Source organism: Nothobranchius furzeri, chromosome 18, assembly GCF_043380555.1.
Source record: "Nothobranchius furzeri strain GRZ-AD chromosome 18, NfurGRZ-RIMD1, whole genome shotgun sequence".
NCBI classification, from domain to species: Eukaryota; Metazoa; Chordata; class Actinopteri; order Cyprinodontiformes; family Nothobranchiidae; genus Nothobranchius; species Nothobranchius furzeri.
This window is the reverse complement of record NC_091758.1, coordinates 20,845,885-20,868,410: the sequence shown is the minus strand read 5'-3', so window position 1 is coordinate 20,868,410 and position 22,526 is coordinate 20,845,885. Positions and strand designations below refer to the sequence as shown.

Genomic DNA, 22,526 nt, shown 5'->3' with positions numbered 1-22,526 from the left:
GCAACTTTTCCTTAACTGAAGCTGATTGGTTGGAACTCAGTAGGAAATTACATAAGCAGACGCTGTCAAAAACAACCAGCAGTTGTAAATTTAGAAGAGTTGCTTGCAGGGCTGGGCGATATATCGATATTTTTAAAATATCGATATAATTTTTAAACAAGATATAAGATGACTTTATATCTTTATATCAATGTAACTGGTCAAACTGATATGCTAGCGATTAGCCGCTTTGCAAGCGACACGTTGTTCTGTCTCTAAGCGGTTATTACATGTATTCTCACAAGTTTGCACAATCTAAGAGCCTCTGGGTAAATGTGCTGCTCTAAACTTTGCATTTGGCATCCTGGTTTCTAATTGTTTGGGGACGTTCAATGCCAACAGAGCTCTGTTTATCCATCCTGCTTGTGCGGAGATGAGCCAAACCCCTCCCTCCCCTGTGTAATGAGAAAACATCTACGGATAGCCAGAGTGACCTAATTACCTCAAACGTATTGTAAGGGTTTGAATAGTAAACTATAGGGTTAACATTTTATTTTGAAGGCGAGCTCAACAGGTGAGAAATGTTGTTCTGGTTTTATACTTTGTTATGAGTGATTCTGTTGAAAAGGTTATGATTTTATAAGGCGTGGGTTACGGCGACAGTAGCCCGAAAATAAGACTCAGAAAAGAGCAACCAGAGACTCTGAGTCATTACGGTAGAATTGCTGATATGAGCCGATACTGTTAGACTCCAGCCATGTTTGCCCTATTAACTAATAACGCCACGGTGCATGACCCATTTGATCTTCAGTAGATTCAATTACATCATCATACATTTAGCTTATCATGATAGATCTTTCTTTCTCTGGACAAGAAATAAACAATATGGCCACCTCTAGATTAAATTTAAATAATTTTACATTAATTATAAACATATACTTAAAAAGTGCCTGTGGGACATTTGATACACCTCTAGCTCTCAACTGTGTGTGTGTGTGTGTGTGTGTGTGTGTGTGTGTGTGTGTGTGTGTGTGTGTGTGTGTGTGTGTGTGTTAACTGACAGCTGTACCAGTGTTTCTAAAGCTCAAACTAGTAGAGAATAGAGCTCCAGACGTCACGTGACTCTCAGAGAGTAGACGCCATGTTGGCAGGCAACAAAGGTAAACAAAATTATATAGTCAGAAATTAAATAGACTAAACATCTCCGACCCTTACCTGGGATACTTTTTAAAAACGCCAGAAGCTGTCGGAGCGGACTTCTTACCGGACCTGGTCAGGGAATGCCTTGGGATTCCCCCGGATGAGCTGGCCCAAGTGGCTGGGGAGAGGGAAGTCTGGGCCTCTCAACTTAAGCTTGGTTTATGCTTGACGCATTTACTTTCTGCTTGGTGATGTGGCTCGCGGATGGAACGCGCTTCACAACTTGCAGCATTTATAGTTCATGCGGCTTGTCTCTGCGGTGAGCCAATATTCTCCCAAACTGAACGGGGCAGCATGGAGCTCTACGGCATGCAGGCAGGCTACTGCCCCCGCAACCTGACTCCAGATAAGTGGATGAAAATGGGTGGATGGATGGACAAATAACATAGATTTACATGCAAGTAGTTTAAATAGAGTGCTGTGCTGTTTGAATGTATAAACTGAACGCCAAGAGGAATCACTAGTTTGATTTTTTCCGTGAATAAAATAAATATGTCAGGCAGGAGCATCTCAGGATCTGTCTGAGGTCTGTCTCGATGAGAAAGATAATAGCAATCCAAAGTGCTTTTCATGTGTGATCTGACAATTGATCAACCATTGCTTAAAAATTAAATACAGCTTAGCCAGTTAATTGCTGTGATCATAAAACACGTAAACGGCAGCACGCAGAACTCACGAGGAAACGTTTTACGTGACGTTTACTTGTTGCTATGAGTAATAAGACAGAAAAAGCCACGCCAAAATAAGTTTAAGAAGCCCACTAAGAATCGTAATAAAACCATTTAAAATAAATACCATACACAGTTTAGGAAACGTTGGTTCAAGTACCTGATATGAAGTGGTCGCTGAAAAGCGAAAACCTTTACTCTTGGGATCCCACAGTTTCATTTTAGCCCGGTCACTAGCACATTTTATTACAATGATCCAACGTTTGCAGCGCTCCGGATCTTGGGGAATCCTGTAGACGGCTCATTCCTTATGTCGTCTGCATCTGTTCTGCATCCTGGGGCACAACAGGAATCTACCATATTTCCCGTTTTGAGTTTTCTGACAATAACAAATAGTCCAGCTGCGGGCTTCTGCCTGCCAATATGGCGCCGTTTCGATTTGAACTGTTGCATGCCGGGAGAAGTGACGTCAACTCCCGGAGCTCTATAGGCACTAAAGTTAAAGTTTGACAAGAATCAATACATTTTTATGCATTTAATTTACTGATTCATGTATATAATTCCTCAAGACAGCTTGAAGTGAGTTAGCGTGTAAATATTTTACAGAAGGAAAAATATAGAGAGATATATCGCAAATTGGAATTCAGCAAAAAGATATCGAAATATACGTTTTGGTCCATATCACCCGGCCCTAGTTGCTTGTGAAGCAGAATGGAGGCACAAGCAAGGAAGCACCAATACTGCTTTAAATTTACCATTACTAAACTCAAGGGTGCCCCCAAGGGGTGGCCAAGGCCACCCCTAAAAAATTGCTGAAAACTTTTCATCTTACTGTTGTAACGTGAGGAAATATGGGTTTTCTGTGCAAAAGGTCATTTGACTCGGCTGGGTCAATAGCTGGGTCGCTGAGAACTTTCACCCACAGATTGAGACCTTTGCAGACATGAAGTCTGCAAGAGGCTGCTGGAAACCATAACATCTGCCACCTGCAGTCTACCAGAAGATGTGTTCCCAGGAAATGTAGTCATAACAAGTCGTAAACTTTCTTTTCTTGATTTTAATGTTAAAGAATAATCATTATCATTTTGCTCATTATAAATGTGTTTTAATCAAATGAATGATTCTTATGCTTTGGGTAATTATAATGGATTAATGAATCCATACTTAATTAAATAATGTTTGAGGATGTTTGTTAGCGACCTTCACACACACTCAAGCACACACACACTCAAACACACCCACACACAGATTCTCACAGTAAACTCCAAAACACATTTGCTGACGTACACGTTTTGCTTTGAGAAGAGAAAGGCTTTTGGTAAGTTTCAGTTCATGATTCAGTTCGTGCTTGACAACGAAAGAGAGAGGACCTGAAGAAACCAAAGGGGGGACAGAGCCGATCGGCTCGTTTCCCCCCCCCCCCCCCTCTCACGCTGTTCCTGTCAGGCAGACAGAATAGCTGAATCGCAACTTCTAACGCAGACTCATACCGAGTCTTTTGATTTCTGAGTGAACTAAACTTAATAAAACGCATCTGCAACGTTTTTCCATCAACGTGTACCGCGGGCATCTCTGGACCGGGCCGCGGACACCTCCGTCTCCTCTGCCAGCCGCTGGTGTCACCTGGATGAACATCCTCTGGCGTCCCGGATCTAAAAGGGGGTCCGATTTTCTGTGAGGCAGAACACGGTAGTTAGCGTTTGATGCATCTTTTCCAACAAAACCTAAGTTTATTCAAACCATCACTTTTCACTCAGACACCTGTTTCTTCCTGAAGCAAAATCAGATGCACACACGCATTCATCTCACCTCATGTTCGATTCTCACTACACTTTGCACACACGCATCCATAATCACATCATATCACTCTCAACCTTCAGCACCTCCAACAGAAGGTCTATTTGAGCAAGTTTACAGTATCAACTGTTAAAGATTGTTCAACAAAGTTGCCAATGTTGATTGATGTTCCTCTGCTTGTCATTTCAAAATCATTAGTTTAATTTGAGGAATTAAAACTTTTAACTTCCAAACTTGTTTCTTCATTGAACTGAAACACAGACACACGGATATTATCGTCAGTTTATTGATGAAAACAACCTTTGAGTCTTCTTAAAACTATACAATTTGGTTATTAATTTAATAAAATTAATATCACAAATTACAATGTAGAATGGTTCCTCTTTCATAAAAGAGCATAAACCATAACGCTACACTGTGGATGCTTTGCAGCGCTCATCAGTGACATCTAGGGCTGGGCGATATCTCAATATTTTTAAAATATCTATATAATTTCAAGCAAGAAACAAGTTGACTCAGTAACGTTTACATCGATATAACTATACAATCAGTGTATTTCTACAGTTAGCAGGCAAAGCTACCGCTAGCTTGTGCCGTCTCTAAGCGGTCATTACATGGATTACATGTCTGCTCAATCAGGAATTCTGGGTCAATGATCTGCTCTAAGCTTTGCAATTGGCTTCATGGTTTTAGATTTTTTGGGGGCATTGGTTTGCATTTCAGCTAGCCTTTTAACCGTGGCCCCCGTCCCAACGCAGTTCTATAAATGGCTCTTACAGGGGTAGGGCCTTTCTGAGTCAGAGGACTTCAAAATGTTTTGCACTACAGCCAAGCTTGGTTTATGCTTCAGGCGTCCGTGGGGTCCGCAATGCTCTGTGCGGCCAAATTACGTCATTTTAGCAACCACGCCCCTTTGCGTGGTCTCCGTGCAGCCCAAAGTTTCCGCACCACGCACCTAGGAAATTTTCTAACCACACGGACGGTCCTGTGTGGAAAAGCATTGCGAATTAGCAAGCGCTCGTAGTGGCGGAGGTTCGTAAGTACAGACATCTTTGTGATTCGGTCCATAAAGATCACTGTGATCAAAATATTGTTAATAATTGCTGTCACAGTCGGAAAAGACAAGGACACAGTGAAAGAATGTTGTAATCAACAGTAATTTCTACTTCTACTATGATGTAGTGTTGGATGCATGCCGTAGAGCTCCATGCCGTCCCCTACAGTCTGGGAGAATATCAGCTCACAGCGGAGAAAAGCTGCAGAGGGTAGGAAGGAACCCATCCATCCATTTTCATCCGCTTATCCGGAGTCGGGTCGCGGGGTCAGTAGCCTATGTCAAGAGGTCCAGACTTCCCTCTCCCCAGCCACTTGTCCTGGGTCTACCATTAGGTCTCCTCCCGGTTGAACGTGCCCGGAAAACCTCACCAGGGAGGCGTCCAGGAGGCATCCAGACCAGATGCCCAAGCCACCTCGACTGGTTCCTCCATGTGGAGGAAGGAAGGAACCCTAAACGCTGCAAGTTCCGATGCGCATCTCATTTCCGCGCGGAATGTACTTGCATCAAGCATAAACCAAGTTTCAGTCTTTCACACAATTCACACGCTGGTGGTGATGAGCTACAATGTAGCCACAGCTGCCCTGAGGCACCACCGGTTCCTCTCACCAAAAACTCAGAGAAAAGCAGAAACAGCAGCAATAGTTTGTTAAATCAGACTTAAGGGGGGAAAGAACATTTAAAAGTATTTAACATTGAAATATGAGGGTATGTACTTTAACGTCGCTCTATATGTTGATTACATTGTATTGTAGTACAGCTTTTCTTTGTGTTTTACTGCTTTCCTCCAGAGCCAGCTGCACGGGGTCTCCTGCTGTGGTAATGGAGTGCAATAATAGACAATTAAAAGTTAATTCTTTACCTTGTAATAAAATAAGTTATTTGATAACTGCAGGACCGCTGGGTTGAAGATTACTTTGTGGCTTTTTCCCCCCTCTAACTGGAATTTAATCTTCATGACTGTGTGCCTCCCTCCAGTGATTATGGTTCATGCTGATGATGCAGATCTTCTGTCCCATAAAGGAGAATCTTCACGATATCAACATGTCCAGGGTTTTCCAGCCTCCCCCCTCCACCCCCGCTGTCCTCCTCTGAGGACAGCCGTAAAAGTGTCTCTGGGGGGAAATACTGCCAGATTAGCAGGACATGTCCTGCAAGTGAATTCCCATAAAAGATGAGACAAGGGGGTAGTTCAGATTTTTCAAACAAAGGTAGCATTACGTGGATGCTAACTGACTGAGTCACCTCCTTTTCTGACCTGGAGTATTGCTTGTTTTTATAAGACTTGCATAGGTAACATCAAAGTTTTCCTCTGAGTCACCGTGTGATTCATAGCTTTTGTTCTGCATTTGCTGCTCCTGCACACTCCTGCACACCGATAGCATGGTGGCTCAGAGGGTTTCCGCTCTCACACTTTCTCCAGAGTGTCTTCTTTTCTTTCTGAGTGCCATGTGTTTCAGTAGACCTCTCCCTCTCTCCCTCTCCAACTCCCCCCTAGCTGCTCTTCTCCCTACCCCTCCCCCATCTATGGAAATGAACTTTGTGCCATGGATATAAGGGTGAAAACGAGGTTTGCAACAAATTTCCAGCCGTGCTTGCAAGACAGCCTCTTGGCTCATTGCCAACATTCACAAGTCCTTTCTAGCCAACCAGGAATCCCTTAGCAATCACCTGACCCCGAATTCCCAGACAAAGAAATGTTCATGCTTTTTTTTTTTTAAGCGATCTCCTCTTCACCAAGAGTGGGGGTGAAAAAACTCAAGCCCCACGCTGGATTAAAAGGGTAGCACGCTGGCTGTATGGGTATGTGCTCTGCATTGTTTGTTCGATAGCACATGGAGATAGTGTGTATTTCTGATTAGCCTGCTTACAGGGACAGGAATACGCTGACCTCAGGTATTTCCACCAGTTGTTGTGGATCATCTGAACTGCGTGGCTCGAAGAGAACCCGCCTCTTTAAAAGAGGAAGAAAGAGCAGGCTTTAGCCATGTTTGGGGGGAAAAAGTTCCTGGCACAGAAAAATGTTTCTCCTGTGGGGTTTAAAGTGTGCAGAAACTATTTCCTGTTTCATAGCGGTGCCTAGAAAGGGCAAAGTAGCATCATGTAGCAGGGAATTTATTTAAAGATGACAGGTTTTTTGAGCCAGTGAGATTTCACCTGACATAACTTTTGACTCGGGAGAGGGTAAAGTTGTTGTGTAACCTTCGAAGCCGTTTCCTTCCTGTTTGGCTCTATTTGTTTAGGATCTTAAACAGATTTAGAGTAAACTAAACAGTTACCTCCTCAAATGGCTCAGGTTATATATATATATTTATTTGCTTGGCTCAGAATGTTTCTTAATTATTTTTTTTGACAAGTGCAACAGAATTAAGACCAGATTACCTTCTTTGGTGTGACCTCCTCCCAGAGTTGCATAGTGTTTTGTCGGAATCTGTGCTAAAGTCAGTTGAATGAATGTAGTAACTGCATCATGCACCGGAGAATAAAACGCTTAGGGTGTCTGCACAGCATTTTTGTGTTGTGCAGCAGATTTAGCCAGATTTAGTTGTGGCGTACAGTTTTTTAAGAGAATTGCACCTGTTGCAAGTGTGGAAAAGAGGCAGCTTAGCTCATATTTAGAGATGCACAAAAAATTCTATATTCAGCGTTATCGACCTGATCTTCGTCTGGCCAATCTGAATCACAGAAACCTAATCTTTTTTTTAAATATATCGATTCCAGCCAATACTAGTTTTTGGTTCTCGAACAGTTCTGATCCGCTGGTGCAGGACTTGACCGATTCTGATTGAACTCAAACATTAAATGAATATAATATTTCTTTCTGATTCCTATTACCATAGAAGATGTGTCGTTGCAAACAGGAGTTAGCTCTTATGCTTGTGAGCTCAGAAACTTGGGACAATATTGTTTTATTCTTATGGGGCAGCAGTAGCTCAGGTGGTAGAGCGGGTTGCCTTATGATCGGAGGGTCATGGGTTCGATTCCAGCTCCCGCCAGGGGTATCCTGCTGTTGTGTCCTTGGGCAAGACACTTCACCCAACTTGCCTGTGTTAGTGGTGGTCAGAGGGGCCGACAGCGCCAAATTGTAGCCTCGCTTCTGTCAGACCTCCCCAGGGCGGCTGTGGCTACAAGTAGTTTACCATCACTAGCAGTGTGTGAATGTGAGAGTGTGTGCAAGCGTCTTTGGGTGTCTAGAAAAGCGCTATATAAGTTCAATGCATTATTATTATTATTATAAATGAGTCTCACATTGATCGGTCTCAGATTCGACCAATCATGTTGGTTGATGGGCATTTCCAAATAATACTTTGGTTAATCACTGCTAATGCCGGGTGTACACGGTGCCATTTTTGGCTAATTTTGAGCCATTTTTCTTCTCGTTTGAGAATTGGGGTGAGTTTTGCGTCGTGGAGTAAACGGGGGGTAACGAGGCGACCAGTTCCCAATCAACAATAATCGCACAGATATAAAAAATGTTTGACATTTTGCTCGTCCCTCATGATATTGCACCGTTGAAGCAGCGCTGCGACCAAAAGGACCAGAACTGATCACAGCGCATGTGCTAACACAGATCCACAGTTATTATTGTATCAACACACGTCGTTTCCTCTTATTTTTACGCTTTTCACCACACACAGTGACAACAACTGCCAAGAAAGCGTGTTTTCCATGTTGATGGTTACATTGTGAGAACATGACTCGTCGGTTTGAGATGGAGTCGAGTGCTACAAGGGAAAAGTTGCACAACATACGCTCGGCTTTGGTCATTTCATTTCTGTGAGCGTTCCGTTGCCAAGCAGCAGCTCAACACTTTTACCGGTTTGTGAACTCACCAATAGCTAATTCATGCTAACAATTACACATCTTTCATGTGGAGACTTTCTTCAAGAGCCTTCTTTCTCACGCTAATCAGAAAATAATATTGAAGGTTTTCTATTGTTTATTGTTCTTTGAAAGAAATTGGTCTGAGAATGTCAAAGCTCTGAAACGATCAGAGGTGTGTATTGGTCCTCAAAGCCAGAATTGGTGGATTTCTATTAATAATCTGTCCCATTGTGTTTCCTGAAGAGCATTTACTTCCTTCAAAGGTCATTGAAACAATCATTGTAATGGGAGACAAACCTGACAGTCATCCGCCCTCTGGATTGATGATTCTTGATTTAGTGGCACATTTTCTGCAATTTTCCATTCATTTTTTGTCTTGTTTTAAATCCTCTTCTTGTTTTGTTCCTGTGGGTTTGTGCACAATAGTGATTTACACCTCAGCAACTGCACCTGTGAGTAGGGTTGTCACGGTGTGGAAATTTAACCTCACGGTTATTGTGACCAAAATTACCACGGTTTTCGGTATTATCGCGGTATTTTTTTAAACGTGCTACATTTTCACACAATTAAATAAACCCTGTATGTCAGGAAATATTGTACTCGGTTTGTGTCTAAATTTTGCCTAAAATGTGTTATTTTGTAATTATGTTGTTTATTTGTTCACATTTTTTCCCTTTAGTCTTTAAAATAGCAATATTTGCCCATAACTTCTTATTTTATGTCTGTTTGATGTCATCATTTTAAAAATATTAGTTCAAATGATACTCAGTACTCGAGTAATCTTCTAATCAGATACTTTTTTACCCTTACTTGAGTAATAAACCCTATATCAGGAAAATATTGTCCTCGGTTTGTGTCCTTCCAGTGAGCTTTGCAGATGTGGGAAAATGTCATCAGCCAGTAATCATTGTTAAATTCATAATTATTCTCGGAGAGAGACCAACTCTTATCTGTCCCTGGGAGCCCCGTAATGCATAGCGTCATTTCAACATGACGGTGTCCGCGACACGGTTTATATGCAGGTAGCGGCGCTGCAGCTGCTTTATATAGCGACTCGTTGCATTCTCCCTCAACCCAAATCCTCAGATCATGCATTTTAGCTAAAACGCTAACGTTAGCTTGCCTTGCGTTGACTGTAGAGTTGTGGGTGATGGTCACGCAGATGTGTCATGAGATTTGAAGCGTTGCTGCCTTTCACAGACACTTTTTCTGCACGTGCTGCAAACAGGATAGCCGTCTTCTATAAACTGTTCCTCGGCATTCTTCAGATATCCAAAAGATGCCCGTACTTCCCACTTTGTCTTCTTTGAGGGATAAAAAATGTCCTCCTGAGCGCTGCCGTCTCCTCCTTTGGCCATTATTTCAGCTTTAGCTTCAAGAAAGTTTTGGTTGTAAACAACAAAGCGCGCATGTGCCGCCGGCAACTTCAGCAGATGATACGGTGGCTGGTAAGGGTCACCACACCTACACCGCAGCCACGGTAAACCCACTGAGATAATATAGTTTTTTTTTAAAACAAGACAGTTATTATTATTGTCAACTTTTTTTTACCAGGGTTTACCGCTACACCGGTTACCGTGACAACCCTACCTGTGAGTATTTGACTTTTTGAAGTCTTCCTCCTAAACTTAGCCACCTTGTTTAACTCAGTGGACGTTTAGTGAACACAGTGTTCAGTTAGCTAACATGTACAGCCCAGATCTGATAGTAAAGTATCGCCTGCACACCCCAGAAACCAATAGTGGTCCTGTTTTTTCTGCCTTCCTGTGAGCCCTCAGGGGAACATGCTGCAGATAATCTTCTATTGTGCAACCAACATGTCCGTGCCAGCGTCCTCCACTGCTTCTGTTTTCACTCTGTTCATAACAAAGTCTCAGATTATTGTAAACTTAGTTCTCCAAAGGTTGCGTTGGCTGTTGGTCTTCAACACGTTTTCTCTTGTTTGTGCGTTTGATGTTTGTACGTGCGTTGGTGTGACGGTGGGTGAAAAGTGGTGGTATTTGTGAGCTGTCAGTGACAGGCAGGCATGTGTAAACGATAAAGGCTGCATTGTATCTTCTACCTCCTTTTCTGTTTCCCCCTCCAGACTCAGAGGGTCTGTCTTGCTGGTAGAGCTGCACACACACACTGTGAGGCCCCGAAAGGGGGCATTTACAACTGAGAGGTCTGGAGACAAATATGTGGTTCTTATTGCCACTGTATTCCCTCTCCTCCTCCAACGGCCACTTTCTCATTCACTCTAACCTCCACCGAGCTAAAATAAGCACAGGAAGCACTGCTGTACCTGTGACTATTTGTTCGTATCGATGAAGAAGCTCATTCTGGTCTGGGTTCATAAACCCCCTCTTCTGATATCTCAGTCATGCGGATTCTTCCATTAACAGCCTCTCCTCACTTGCCAGGGGTGACTGCTGATGGTGCCTCCACATTCCTAAAACAACTTGACTGGCGTTTGTTAGTTTTTACAGTTTACCACCTGGAACCACACATCCAAGCAGGAAGTGAACTCTAACTTCAGTGTGCTCGCGTCGGAGCCAAGAGGCCGAACACGTGCGTCCCAGAGCTTTGAACCGGCCTTCAGACGCTACGGTGCAGATATTTATAAACCACAGCGGAGCTTGATTGAGGAGCACATGTTTCTACTCTTCATCAACCCCCCTCCTCTCCCAGCCAAGGCTCCCTTGTCCTCTTAAAGGAACTATTGTTTACCAGTCACGCTGGGGATTGCGCAGCACTCTTTTTTCCCTCTCTTCTCTTTTCTATCACTCCATCTCTGGACATTTACTGTATGTTTGAGACCTGAGACGCTGAGAAACTCCTGAGGAAAATAAGCACAGCTGTGCAGCAATGTTCTCATCTGGAGCCTATAGTTGATCAACATGTGGTTTTGTATCGTGTGTGTGTGCGCGCGCGTGTGTGCGCGCGTGTGCACACACGTACATTTAAAAGAGGAGAGTTAGCGTGTGTTTGTAGGAGTCCTGTCGTGTGTTTGTTTGAGAAGGAGACATCAGAGTAAGTGCAGCTGTCGAGGATTTGCTGCAGGAGGTTTAGGACCCGGCTGCATCCTGTCCTCTCTTATCGACCTGCTGGTTCAGTGTCATGTACCACAAACCCAGTGAACTCCCCTGCAGCACTAGGGTGTCTTTATTCAGCGCTGTTTAAAAGTTGTGCTCATAGTCAGAGATGGAAACGTGGGCTTTCTGACCCCTGCTCCCCATCTGGGCTCGACACACGGGAGGCGACATTGCCTCTACTGTCATTTTCAATGAGACATGCGCAACAAAGCGATAATCGCAGGTCTCCCTCCTGCTAAGCGACTCGCAAAAACTTGCATGTGACATTTAGCACTCGTGCATGTGTCGTGCACAGGCGAGCCAGCGACGTTTGCCCAGAAAGTTGAAATATTTCAACTTTTCATCGCTGTCGCTCGGACAGTGAGCAATCGGCGGAGGTTTTTTGATTACCAATGAGCGGACAGGATGCTTTTCAGTACATATTCAGGCAAACTTGAAGGACAAGTTAATAATTGCTATGTCAGATTTCCCAGAGCTTTACATTTCTACAAAAGAATATAGAGATCTTCACAAAAAGGCAGCAGCATGAGAAAAGGTTGGTAAGCTGGTTGTTGGCGTGGTCTCATATTCACCATTTCTTTTTCTGCTTGTTATGTGGGATGAACCCATTCATGTAGTTCTTTTTTATAAAGTAAAGTCAGAAGCAAGACTTCACTTAACTCTAACAAAACCCTGTGAGTCTTCATATCTAACACTTTTTTTAAACTCTGAACTGCTTTAATAACCTAAAATTCCCTCTAATCTTACAACCAATCAAAACAACGTAAGACTCACTATTTGCCCTGGAACAGAGGGTGTTGCTGTTTCGCAGTCGTTTGTCGCCTCCCGTGTGTCGAGCCCATTACTTAGCAGAGATTGAGGGGCGTTGCTGATGTTCGTCAGCCAGCTTGTACTCAAGACTCAAGTCACTATGCAGTAGGGGTTGTACGAACTAGTCGACTAGTCGACTAGTCGACTTCACGGCTCTGTAGTGACTTTTTATGCCTGTCATCAACTAGTCGCTGTCACGTGATAATGACTGACGATGCAGTCCTCGGAAAAGACAGCAGGCGATGAGCCCCTGCGCGTCTGGATCGAGGCGGAGGCAACGCGCTGTGCGGTACTGACACCGGCGGTAAAACGGACATTTAACCAAACTGTGACCTTTTCCCTCTTGCAATTTAACCTTCCCCTCACCCCCATCCTAATCTTAACCAGTTTGTGCATGCAAAGCTCTGATCGTTGACGTGCGCTCCAGACATTGCGTCCTGAGCACCGCCAAATCAGGTGTCACCACCTCAAAAGCAAATTAAACACGCGATCGTTCATGTCGGCTCATTTCCTTTCATGTTTTCTGTCTGTTATTTGTGCCTGATGCGTTTCGCTGCTGCGGAGCGAGGCTCTTCACCTGTTTTGTCCTCCGGTGACACCCCCCCCAAGATTCCACTATCTCCACTCCGCTCCGCTCCGGCACGAACTCTGCAGCAAAAACGGTCCCGTTGTAGTCGGCCGGCGAGCAGCGGCACTCCGCTGTTTTTGCGGTCGGTAGATCTTTTAGAACTGCAGTTCAAAGGTAACTCATAAGGTGAATATATATGAACCCAGGTAACAGTTTTTCTTTAGGATTGAGAGGAGATGCAGGAAGATAATAAACAGACAGGACAGAAAAATAGTCAAAATAAAAACAAGTTAGTTTTTGTACCTGGTGGTTGCAACAAACAGACACCACTGAAGGTAATCAGAAGTGAGGAACAGAAAATGAAATAATTATTTTAATGTTTAGAGCAGCAGGAAAGGCTGCAGGCGCATCAGTGATTTTGCGGCTGCTGCGCAGGGGGAGGGGGGAGAGGACTGAAGTAGGATGCAGAAACTACCGTTATTAAAAGAGATGTGTTAACTTAGAAAATGTGGGCGCAATTTTAATTGTCAAAAACTCCAGCGAACCTACCGACCGACCCCCCCGCTTCCGGCGTATGGCGTCATCAACGACTAGTCGAAGTCGACTCGACTTTCATTACTTGACTGTCGACTTTAAAAAAAATAAAGTCGTGCAGGCCCTACTATGCAGTAGTAGGCAGAGCTGTGTGACTTACTTGGGTATAAATGTTGTATGCAAAACTAAAATTAGTGTTGGACCTTATTAGTTGTAAATGTGGCAATGTTGCAAAAATACCATTTCTGGTTCATTTTACTAGTTTTCATTTATGGAAAAATAAACTCACCATGTATTAACCCTCTGGAGTCGGTAGTGGCACGTTGAGGGCAGGAGGTTTGGACCCAAAATGCGGAAGCCCAGACAACTCAGGCAGGAACGGTTGAATGAATGAAAGTCCTTTTATTAGGATGATGGGTAAATATCCAAAGGGGCAGGAAGCCAAACCGAAAAGCTAGAAAAAACTGAACTACAAAAACAAAGCTCATTCGTGAGCAAGACCCTGGAGCTCCTGAGGAGGACAGAACAACGCTGACAAAGACAATGGACCATTAAACACTGAGGGACAAGACAGGGTTTTTAAACACAGAGGGAAGCAATCAGGGGAACAGGTGACAGGTGTGAGGAGTGAGGTCTGGAGGGGAGACAGGTGCCATCAATAAACTAAATGGGGAAAGAACTAAGCAGAGGGGGGTATAAACCATAACCTAAATAACTAAACCTAAAGACTAAGGGCAAAGATAAACAACTAATGACTAGAGGGGTGAGGAGGACTAAAACAAACCAATAGGAACCACAAGGGAGTGACTAGGAGGAAACATGAGGGAAGCCTAGAGAGAGCTGGGGAACACAAGGAGACACATGAGGAGAACCTGGAGTGGGCTGGGGAAGTATAAGGACACACAGAGCACAAGGGGACACATGAGGGAAACTCAGAACATGAAAGGTAGTCTAAAAAGCCATTGTAACAGGTTTTAGTGTTCACCTTTATATTTTCTTGTTTGTTATCATTCTTTTCAGCACATCCTCACCTGAGTGAATTTAGAGTCATTTCTTCCTTTAGTCATACTGTATTAGCACACTGAACCTGAAAGTAAACATAAAATCAAAATCAGAGTAGAAAAAAACTACATATTTATTGCAGTGAAAACCACCAACATTTGTAACGAATAGAGGTGTGAATCATCACTTGTCTCCCGATTCGATTCGATTACAATTATTGGGTCAACGATTCAATTCGATTCGATATCCCGATGCATCACGATTATTTCATATTGATTTGTTTTCATCGATAAATAGAAGATGTCATATAATTGCTTTTTATTTATTTATTTTTATCAAAAACGTAATTGACACCACCTGCCATCACTCAAAAGCTCTCCATTCACAACAGGTTAGGACAAAACATTTTAAACATTTAAGATTTAACAAAGTAAAACAATCTGGTTCCTTGTTCAACACCACGCCTCAGGCTGAGAAAAACACGCTTTGCAAAATCTCACAAAATATGAAAATATACTGAAAACCTACAGGACACATAATGTAATAATAAAATCCATAATGGGTTCATATATGAGTGTTTAATGTCACTGAGCAGCTTTAGAGTAAAATATTTATGCCGCAGTTGAAGGGTGTCAGAATGACACCAAATGAAATGTTTGACTTAGTTTGTTATTTTATTTGAACCCAGCGGTTCATTTCTGAAGTGTTGGAGAATGAATCAAGTTCTGTTTGATGCAGAAAACAATAAAACATAAAACTAATTCTACACTTCCAATAATATTTAAGATGTGTGTTTTATTCTTTCTGATAATAACACCAGCAGAAGGCTGTGGGCTGGATTAGGATTAAATTACCCAGCTGATGGATCAGCTTCACTAACCAGCTAACTACAAACCTTTCCACTAACCTGTCCTTTGTGACCCTCACCATGTGACCCTCATGTCCATGCTGTCTCTGAGGAGCAGACAGGAGACAAGATCTCCTGTAACCTAAAATGAACCAAAGCTTCCTCCAAACTTCTCTTTAAGATGAATTTAACATCAGTTCATCATCATGAAACAAAAGAATAAAGTGGAACGAGAACTTCTATCTTCTGTTTCTCTCTCCTTTTAACTTCTCCGTGTCCCTAAATAAAAGACAGATGATCACGCTGCAGCCGCCGTCACTGACCCCGCCCCCTCCTCAAGACCGGATCTCCCAGCATCACAACACTCGGTCTGACTGAGCGCTTCCAGGAGAAATAATAATGAAATTATGAAAATAATAATGCGTGTTTGGAGCATCGGTTTGGAGGAGCGTCCTCCGACCCCCCCCCCCCTCCCCCCCCTCCCCCACTCACTCACTCACTTGCTGTGTGAGCGAGCGGAGTGTGCTGCGTGACAACCTGCTCAATTAACATAATTCACGGCCCAAATCCAACAGAACCGGTCGGGCTGATTCGGTTCTGGTTCAGTCTCAGGTTACAACTCTAGCGCTCAGCCCTGCAGTACCACATGAAGGCGGAACAATACTTGGTAAATGTGGAGGACACTTACTCTGACAGATTTGGATGCTGCGCTGGTACCGCTGTTAAAAAAACAAAACTACATTCCACTATAATCGGTTATGGCGTACGCTTCAACGATGTAGAATCGTTTATGTCCGCATCCAGATGCATCGATTATTTGATTATTTTCCTCAGCTCTAGTAACGAACCATTTTCCACACTCAGAATAAAACTATAGGGTGAGTAAAACACAAAAAAGGTTAAATGTAGCAAACTACTGTTACATGCTATTTTTCATGTGAAATTGCTGTTATGCTGAAAATGGAGTTCCACACTTTCTGTCTACTTCTGCTACTTCCAATAATGTCCTGCAGACGACAGGATCAGATTTAGCGAGCCACAAAATGATATGCATATATTTACATTTACATTATATACATGTAATTACGAAGAAGGTGTTATTACCAAAAGCCATAGTTTGTGTGCCAAGTCTCAAAGTAACCCACATGGGAACATCAGAGGGTTTTCAACTCCAGTGGGTGTCCTTCCTGACTTTGTCCACCTGGAGGCAGCATCGAGCACACTCCCTGAAGCAGAAGTTTTCCCTGTCTACACCTAGCACCATTTATGTGATTTTGTGATTGGGTGATTAGGTTTGTACTTCAGCCTTTAGGATGAACTTGGTCTTGTTTTTTTTTTTCCTGACTCTCGAGTCCAAGCTTACGGTGAAAAGCAGTGAGAGAGCTGACGGAGAGCACTGTTTGTAGGATTTTGCTCTGCAGCTGCCACAGTTCAAATGCACAAAAGCACCTTTATCTTTGCATGAATTATTTACCTTAAATGTCTCATTTTTACTTGGAGAACCATTTTAAGTCATAACTTTTATTTAGTTTTAAGCTCCCTATGTCAAAACAAGCCGTAATCATGACGCTAAGTAGTTTCCTGGTTCCATAATAACGGGAGTAATGCGCCCAGCGCGCCTTCACGCGCCGACGCGTGGATTGACTCCAGAGGGTTAAATGACTTTAATCAAGCTCAGATCAACTCAAACTATCATGAAGTTGGTTATCACGAGCAGAAGTCAGTGTTGATGAAAACTAATGGTGGGATCTTGTCTATTCTTTCTAACACTTTTTCAGTGTTGTAAATGCATTTGAAAATGCTTCTAATTGACTTTATCAATGGTAATTATTAACGTAATGTCAAGATAAAAGGTAGAACTCTAAAGGATGAAGGTGCAATGGCATGAAGGTTTTATGTCCCTCCCTCTGGCCGCTGCCTTACTTTAGTGATTCCAGTCACTTTAATCCTCTAAAACATGTCAGTCTGTCCAAGATTATAGCAAAGTTACGTTTTTCAGGACCATCAATGCTGGGAACTAAAAGCAAATGGAAAATGTTGCTGGACACTATGTCACAGAGCACGTGGGTCATTGCTGACAGTAATGGAGGCGTGTTTTGGTCACATTATACGTGATTTTGACGTCTTTATATGCGTCGACTTTTAACCCTCCCACCGTCCTAATGGGTGTGACCCCGCGAGGAAAGTTGACCATTGAGCAGGATTGATGGTTTATCCCTTGAGGTCCATGTGGCAGGAGTGAGCACCACCTCACCTCAGGTCAACTTTCCTCGCGGGGTCACACCCATTAGGACGGTGGGAGGGTTAATCCAACGTTATGGTACCATAGAGGAGAAGGCCCTGAAGGCACCTTTAAACACAAAAGACACTCACTCATGCACACTCTGGTGGAGATGGGCTGCATTGTAGCCACAGCTGCCCTGGAACACTCAGTGACAGAGGCAAGGCTGCCAAACACGGACGTCACTGTCCCCTCCAACCCGGCCCGGCGCCGGCCACACGAGTGTCCTATTTGCGGCCCCTCTCATTGAGCTGATCGTCAGGTGGGGATGTGCAGTAGCAGTCCCACTGGTGCTCCACGCACAGTGTGTGATGTGCGCCGGTTGAGTGCTAGCGCTGCCTCCAACCACCCACAGCAGACAAAGTGGGTGAAGTGTATTGCTCAAGGACAAAAACCTGCAACAGAGTGGAGAGCAAACCTGCAGCCTTCCAGTTATGAGCCGGGCACTTAACTCCTCTCCCGCTGTTGCGCTAAACTTTAATAATTTTGTTGATTACACTGTGTTTCTACTCATTTGAAGCCAAAATCAAGTTTTGCTTCCACAAATTTAGTCTGTGAGACTTGAAAGGCCACCTGAACATGAAAGCTGGGACACACGTCATGTCTCAGTCACTCACGGTTGGTTCAGCCCTGTTTGATTAATTTATGGGGGGGAAATGTCTTTAAATCTAGAATTTTTTTTTATTGCAACTAAGGAAACTTAGTGACTTGATACGTCATGTCCTCAATTCTCTTGTTACTGGGTTTTGTTTCAGGCAGAGAAAAAGGCCAAAGTAATGTCAGTGATGAACACAATGAAGGACCTAGAGCAGAACCAAACCAAGACTCAGGAGGAGGAGGTCTCAGTAATCAAACACCCACAGCCTTCAACGCCACAGCAGGAGCCTGAACCTCAGCCGCACAGTCAGACTCTGTCCCGGCCTCCGTATCAACAGCAATCCCAGCCGTGTCTGCCCCAGCAGCAGCAGCAGCAGCCCACTGAGCCAGCTTCCCCCACGGTGGCAACCACCCCCGACCCCGTCGCCATTGGAGTGGAAGACAAAGCCTCCCCCAAGTCTGCAGACGCTGAGCCTGAATATGAGGTGAGATCCTCCTGAGTATAGTTTCTGTTTTCTCATCATTGAAGTTAACCACATTATCAGTGTTTACATGATTTCACAATAATACATGCTACATGAGAGAACTTTTTTTGCTGATAACCGGTATAGATGAGTGTCTAGTGGTGCTGTGCACATGTGTAATCGATCTATTACTGCCTCAGTGCCGCTCTCTCGGCCCGCTAGGCGACGCCTCTTTCAGAACCGTTTTTCTAACAGGAAGTGTGGATGAAGTACATCTCCACCCGTTTCTTGACACTCACTTTAAGGGACACCTGAGCAATGGAGTGCGCTTTTGAAGCTTGTGCATCTACCTAACTGAGATGTGCTCCATAGCCTGCAAAACCAACCATAGCGTCTCAGTTTGTCCATGCTTAAGTGCTTCATGTGTGCATTTAAAAAGCCAAAAACACAACTCTCCAAGACGAGAGCTGTTTAGAACTTGCAGTTAGCACAGACTGCTGTATTCGCTTTCACCTGAGAGCTGGAGAATAGATGGAGGGGTGAGCAACTTGATGCATGCAAAAAAAGGTAGAAATGTCGCGGTAGATATAAATCCTCATCTTGCCAAATGATGACTTTGATTCTGGCAGTGTTGCGTTGGTTACCTGTCACCTTTAGAGCTAATTTTTTTAATCTTTATTAGTATTTAAACACTTGAATGGGTTGGTTCCTTACTTGACACCCATACGATGGCCATATGGCCTGGATTGGACGCTGACGCTCCCTTCGGAGAACTTCTTGGTCTCAAAGCCTTGTTTGAAGATGGGGGGTTAGAGCTTTCTCATTGCTGGGTTTTACTCATGTGACTTTGCAGTCATGCGAAACCCAAATGGGGGACAGGGAGTGTTTTGTTCCACTACAAAACAGCGCAACGGATGAAAGCGAGTTTACTAAGGCTTTCAGTGAGCTGGCACGGACGCGAGATCGTGACAAAAACATCTTCCTTTAGGTTATGACCCATGTAGTTTTGTGGAGGATTTACCCAGCGCTGATGCGATGGCCATAACAAACGACCGTGTGCTGCATGCCTCATATTACACTGCAAACCAAATGAAAGCCTTTTTCACGCCTGGAAGCCTACAGCTATTTTATTTCAACTTGGTGCATCTTTAACCATTTAGTATTCTGGAGAAACTTTTAAATGCCCATCGTCTTGTTTTTGCTCGGGTAAGCAATGCTAACGGTGAGCATGTGCTAAGATCGGTTGGTTCGCTGGAGTTTTTGACAATTAAAATTGCCCCCACATTTTCAAAGTTAAACAGGTCTCTTTTAACAACGGTAGTTTCTGCATCTTTACTGTTCCCCTGCTTCCCCCCTCCCCCTGCGCAGCGACCGCAAACTCACTGATGCGCCTGCAGCCTCTCGGAATTCCTGATGCTCTAAACATTAAAATAATTATTTCATTTTCTGTTCCTCACTTCTGATTACCTTCAATGGTGTCTGTTTGTTGCAACCACCAGGTACAAAAACTAACTTGTTTTTATTTGACTGTTTTTCTGTCCTGCCTGTTTATTATCTTCCTGCATCTCCTCTCAATCCTAAAGAGAAACTGCTACCTGGGTTCATATATATTCACCTTGTGAGTTACCTTTGAACTGCAGTTCTAAAAGATCTACCGACCACAAAAACAGCTGAGTGCTCGCTGCTCGCCGGCCGCATCAGTGAGGTGCGTCACCAAAGGACAAAACAGGTGATGTGCCTCGCTCCACAGCAGCGAAAAGCATCAGGCACAAATAAAAGACAGAAAACTTAAAAGGAAATGAGCCGACATGAACAATTGCGTGTTAAATTAGTTTTTGAGGTGGTGACACCTGATTTGATAATGTTACTGTGGCCGTGCTCAGGACGCAGATGTCTGGAGCACGTCAACAGTCAGAGCTTTGCATGCGCAAGCTGGTTAAGGTTAGGATGGGGGTGAGGGGAATGTTAAATTGCAAGAGGGAACAGGTCACAATTCAGTCAAATGTCCATTTTACCGCGGGTGTCAGTACCGACGCTCTGGCACAGCGTGTTGCCTCCCGATGCGCAGGGGCTCGTCACCTGCTGTCTTTTCCGAGGACTGCATCTTGCCGGTCATTATCACGTGACAGCGACTAGTCGATGACAGGCACAAAAAGTCACTACAGAGCAGAGAAGTCGACTAGTTGATTCAACCCCTAGTATGAGGTATTATAAAATGTTAGCGATCCGGTCTACCATGTTGTCAACCAGCACATTCTCTCACCCAAGGCGTCAAATATGACGCGTGTGACCAAGCCTCAATATATGACGAATCGGGACGCCCCTGCGCGTCAGGATATGACGATCAGGGACAAACTGCTGACGTAATGTCCCAGAGCGTCGGTATCCGACGCTGGTGCTGAGATGGACATTAGAACTACTTGTTAACTATTTAACCTTCCCCTAACCCCAATCCTAACCTTAAGGTCACAGTTTATGGAGCTTAAGGTTAGGATTGGGGTTAGGGGAAGGTTAAATAGTCGAATAATGTCCGTGTGACCGCGCACGTCAAACAGTGACGCCAGCGGAGCCACGTGACCCACCGTGTCCCTGATCGTCGTCTCCTGACGCGCTGGGGCGTCCCGAATCGTCATATGATGAGGCTTGGTCACATGCATCATATTTTGACGCCTTGGGTGTGAGAATGTGTTGTGTCAACAGCTTGAAAATAATATTTTTATATTTAGTTGTAGCTTGTGTTTTTGTAGCAGCAACTATAACATGTCCAGAGTTTTTGCAGTGAAAGTGATGTTTTGTTTCATGCATTCAAAGTTGTGATAATATTTTAGTGTTTTCTGCCCAGATTAGGCATTTGTCATGAAATATCTGAGAAATGGCAAAACTTTAATAAAAATAATTATTGGGGTTCATCTTCCTGTGTATGAATTTATATATTTTTTTGTTTTATTTGATGCCAAATGATTGTTTGTTATAGTTTTGTTAAGTCATTTGATCAGATTTTTCTAAAGCAGAATATATCCCAACATATGATGCTAGGAAAGACTTCACGTCTGTGGTCAGACGTTAATGCAGGTAGATGATGTGTGTTTTGTTTTTGGCTGCAGGACGGTCGTGGTTTTGGCATCGGCGACCTGGTTTGGGGGAAGCTGCGAGGATTCTCGTGGTGGCCAGGCCGCATCGTGTCCTGGTGGATGACGGGCCGGAGCAGAGCTGCTGAGGGAACCAGATGGGTCATGTGGTTTGGAGATGGAAAATTCTCAGTGGTGAGTTTCTGGAGCCAACATTAATATTTGTGTCAGGTGATTTTTCTCATGGTTTTTCATGCAACACTCTCCCATTTACAGACAACCGCAAGCTTTACGACGAGCTTAGGAGCAAAAACACAGCAGGCTTAAATAAGCAGACACAGTTTAATGCAAGGCATATTTGTAAAAATAATATTCATCATTTTGTATATTTTTGCAGGTCTGTGTAGAGAAACTCATGCCTTTAAGCTCCTTCAGTAATGCCTTTCACCAACCAACTTACAACAAACAGCCCATGTACAAAAAAGCCATCTATGAAGTGCTGCAGGTGAGTGTGAGAACTTTCAGACTATTCCTTCCATCATAAAGCTTCACTAGGTAGAGCATAATGAGGCTGCATGTGTTTGCAGGTGGCCAGCAGCCGGGCAGGAAAATCCTTCATAACCTGCCCTGAAAGCGACGAAACAGAAACCTCCAAGTCGGTGGAAATGTTGAACAAGCAGATGATCGAGTGGGCCATGACCGGGTTTCAGCCCACCGGACCCAGGGGCTTACAGCCTCCCGAGGGTTAGGCCATGTTA

At 43.8% G+C, this 22,526-nt stretch overlaps 1 protein-coding gene across 9 annotated transcripts in view; it reads left to right on the top strand.

Annotated features, from left to right (window-relative positions):
- The window catches only part of dnmt3ab (DNA (cytosine-5-)-methyltransferase 3 alpha b), an 87,883-nt gene that overhangs the window by 39,316 nt on the left and 26,041 nt on the right, over nucleotides 1-22,526 (top strand). For 8 of the 9 annotated variants that reach the window (XM_015969560.3, XM_015969559.3, XM_015969558.3 and 5 more), the window contains 4 exons: nucleotides 18,395-18,721; nucleotides 21,805-21,963; nucleotides 22,166-22,273; nucleotides 22,356-22,512. In XM_015969560.3, the coding sequence (XP_015825046.3) occupies nucleotides 18,395-18,721; nucleotides 21,805-21,963; nucleotides 22,166-22,273; nucleotides 22,356-22,512 (751 nt within the window). Of the gene's footprint in view, nucleotides 1-3,257; nucleotides 6,502-18,394; nucleotides 18,722-21,804; nucleotides 21,964-22,165; nucleotides 22,274-22,355; nucleotides 22,513-22,526 lie in introns of those variants that run through there. The other variant, XM_015969561.3, reaches the window with a different exon arrangement.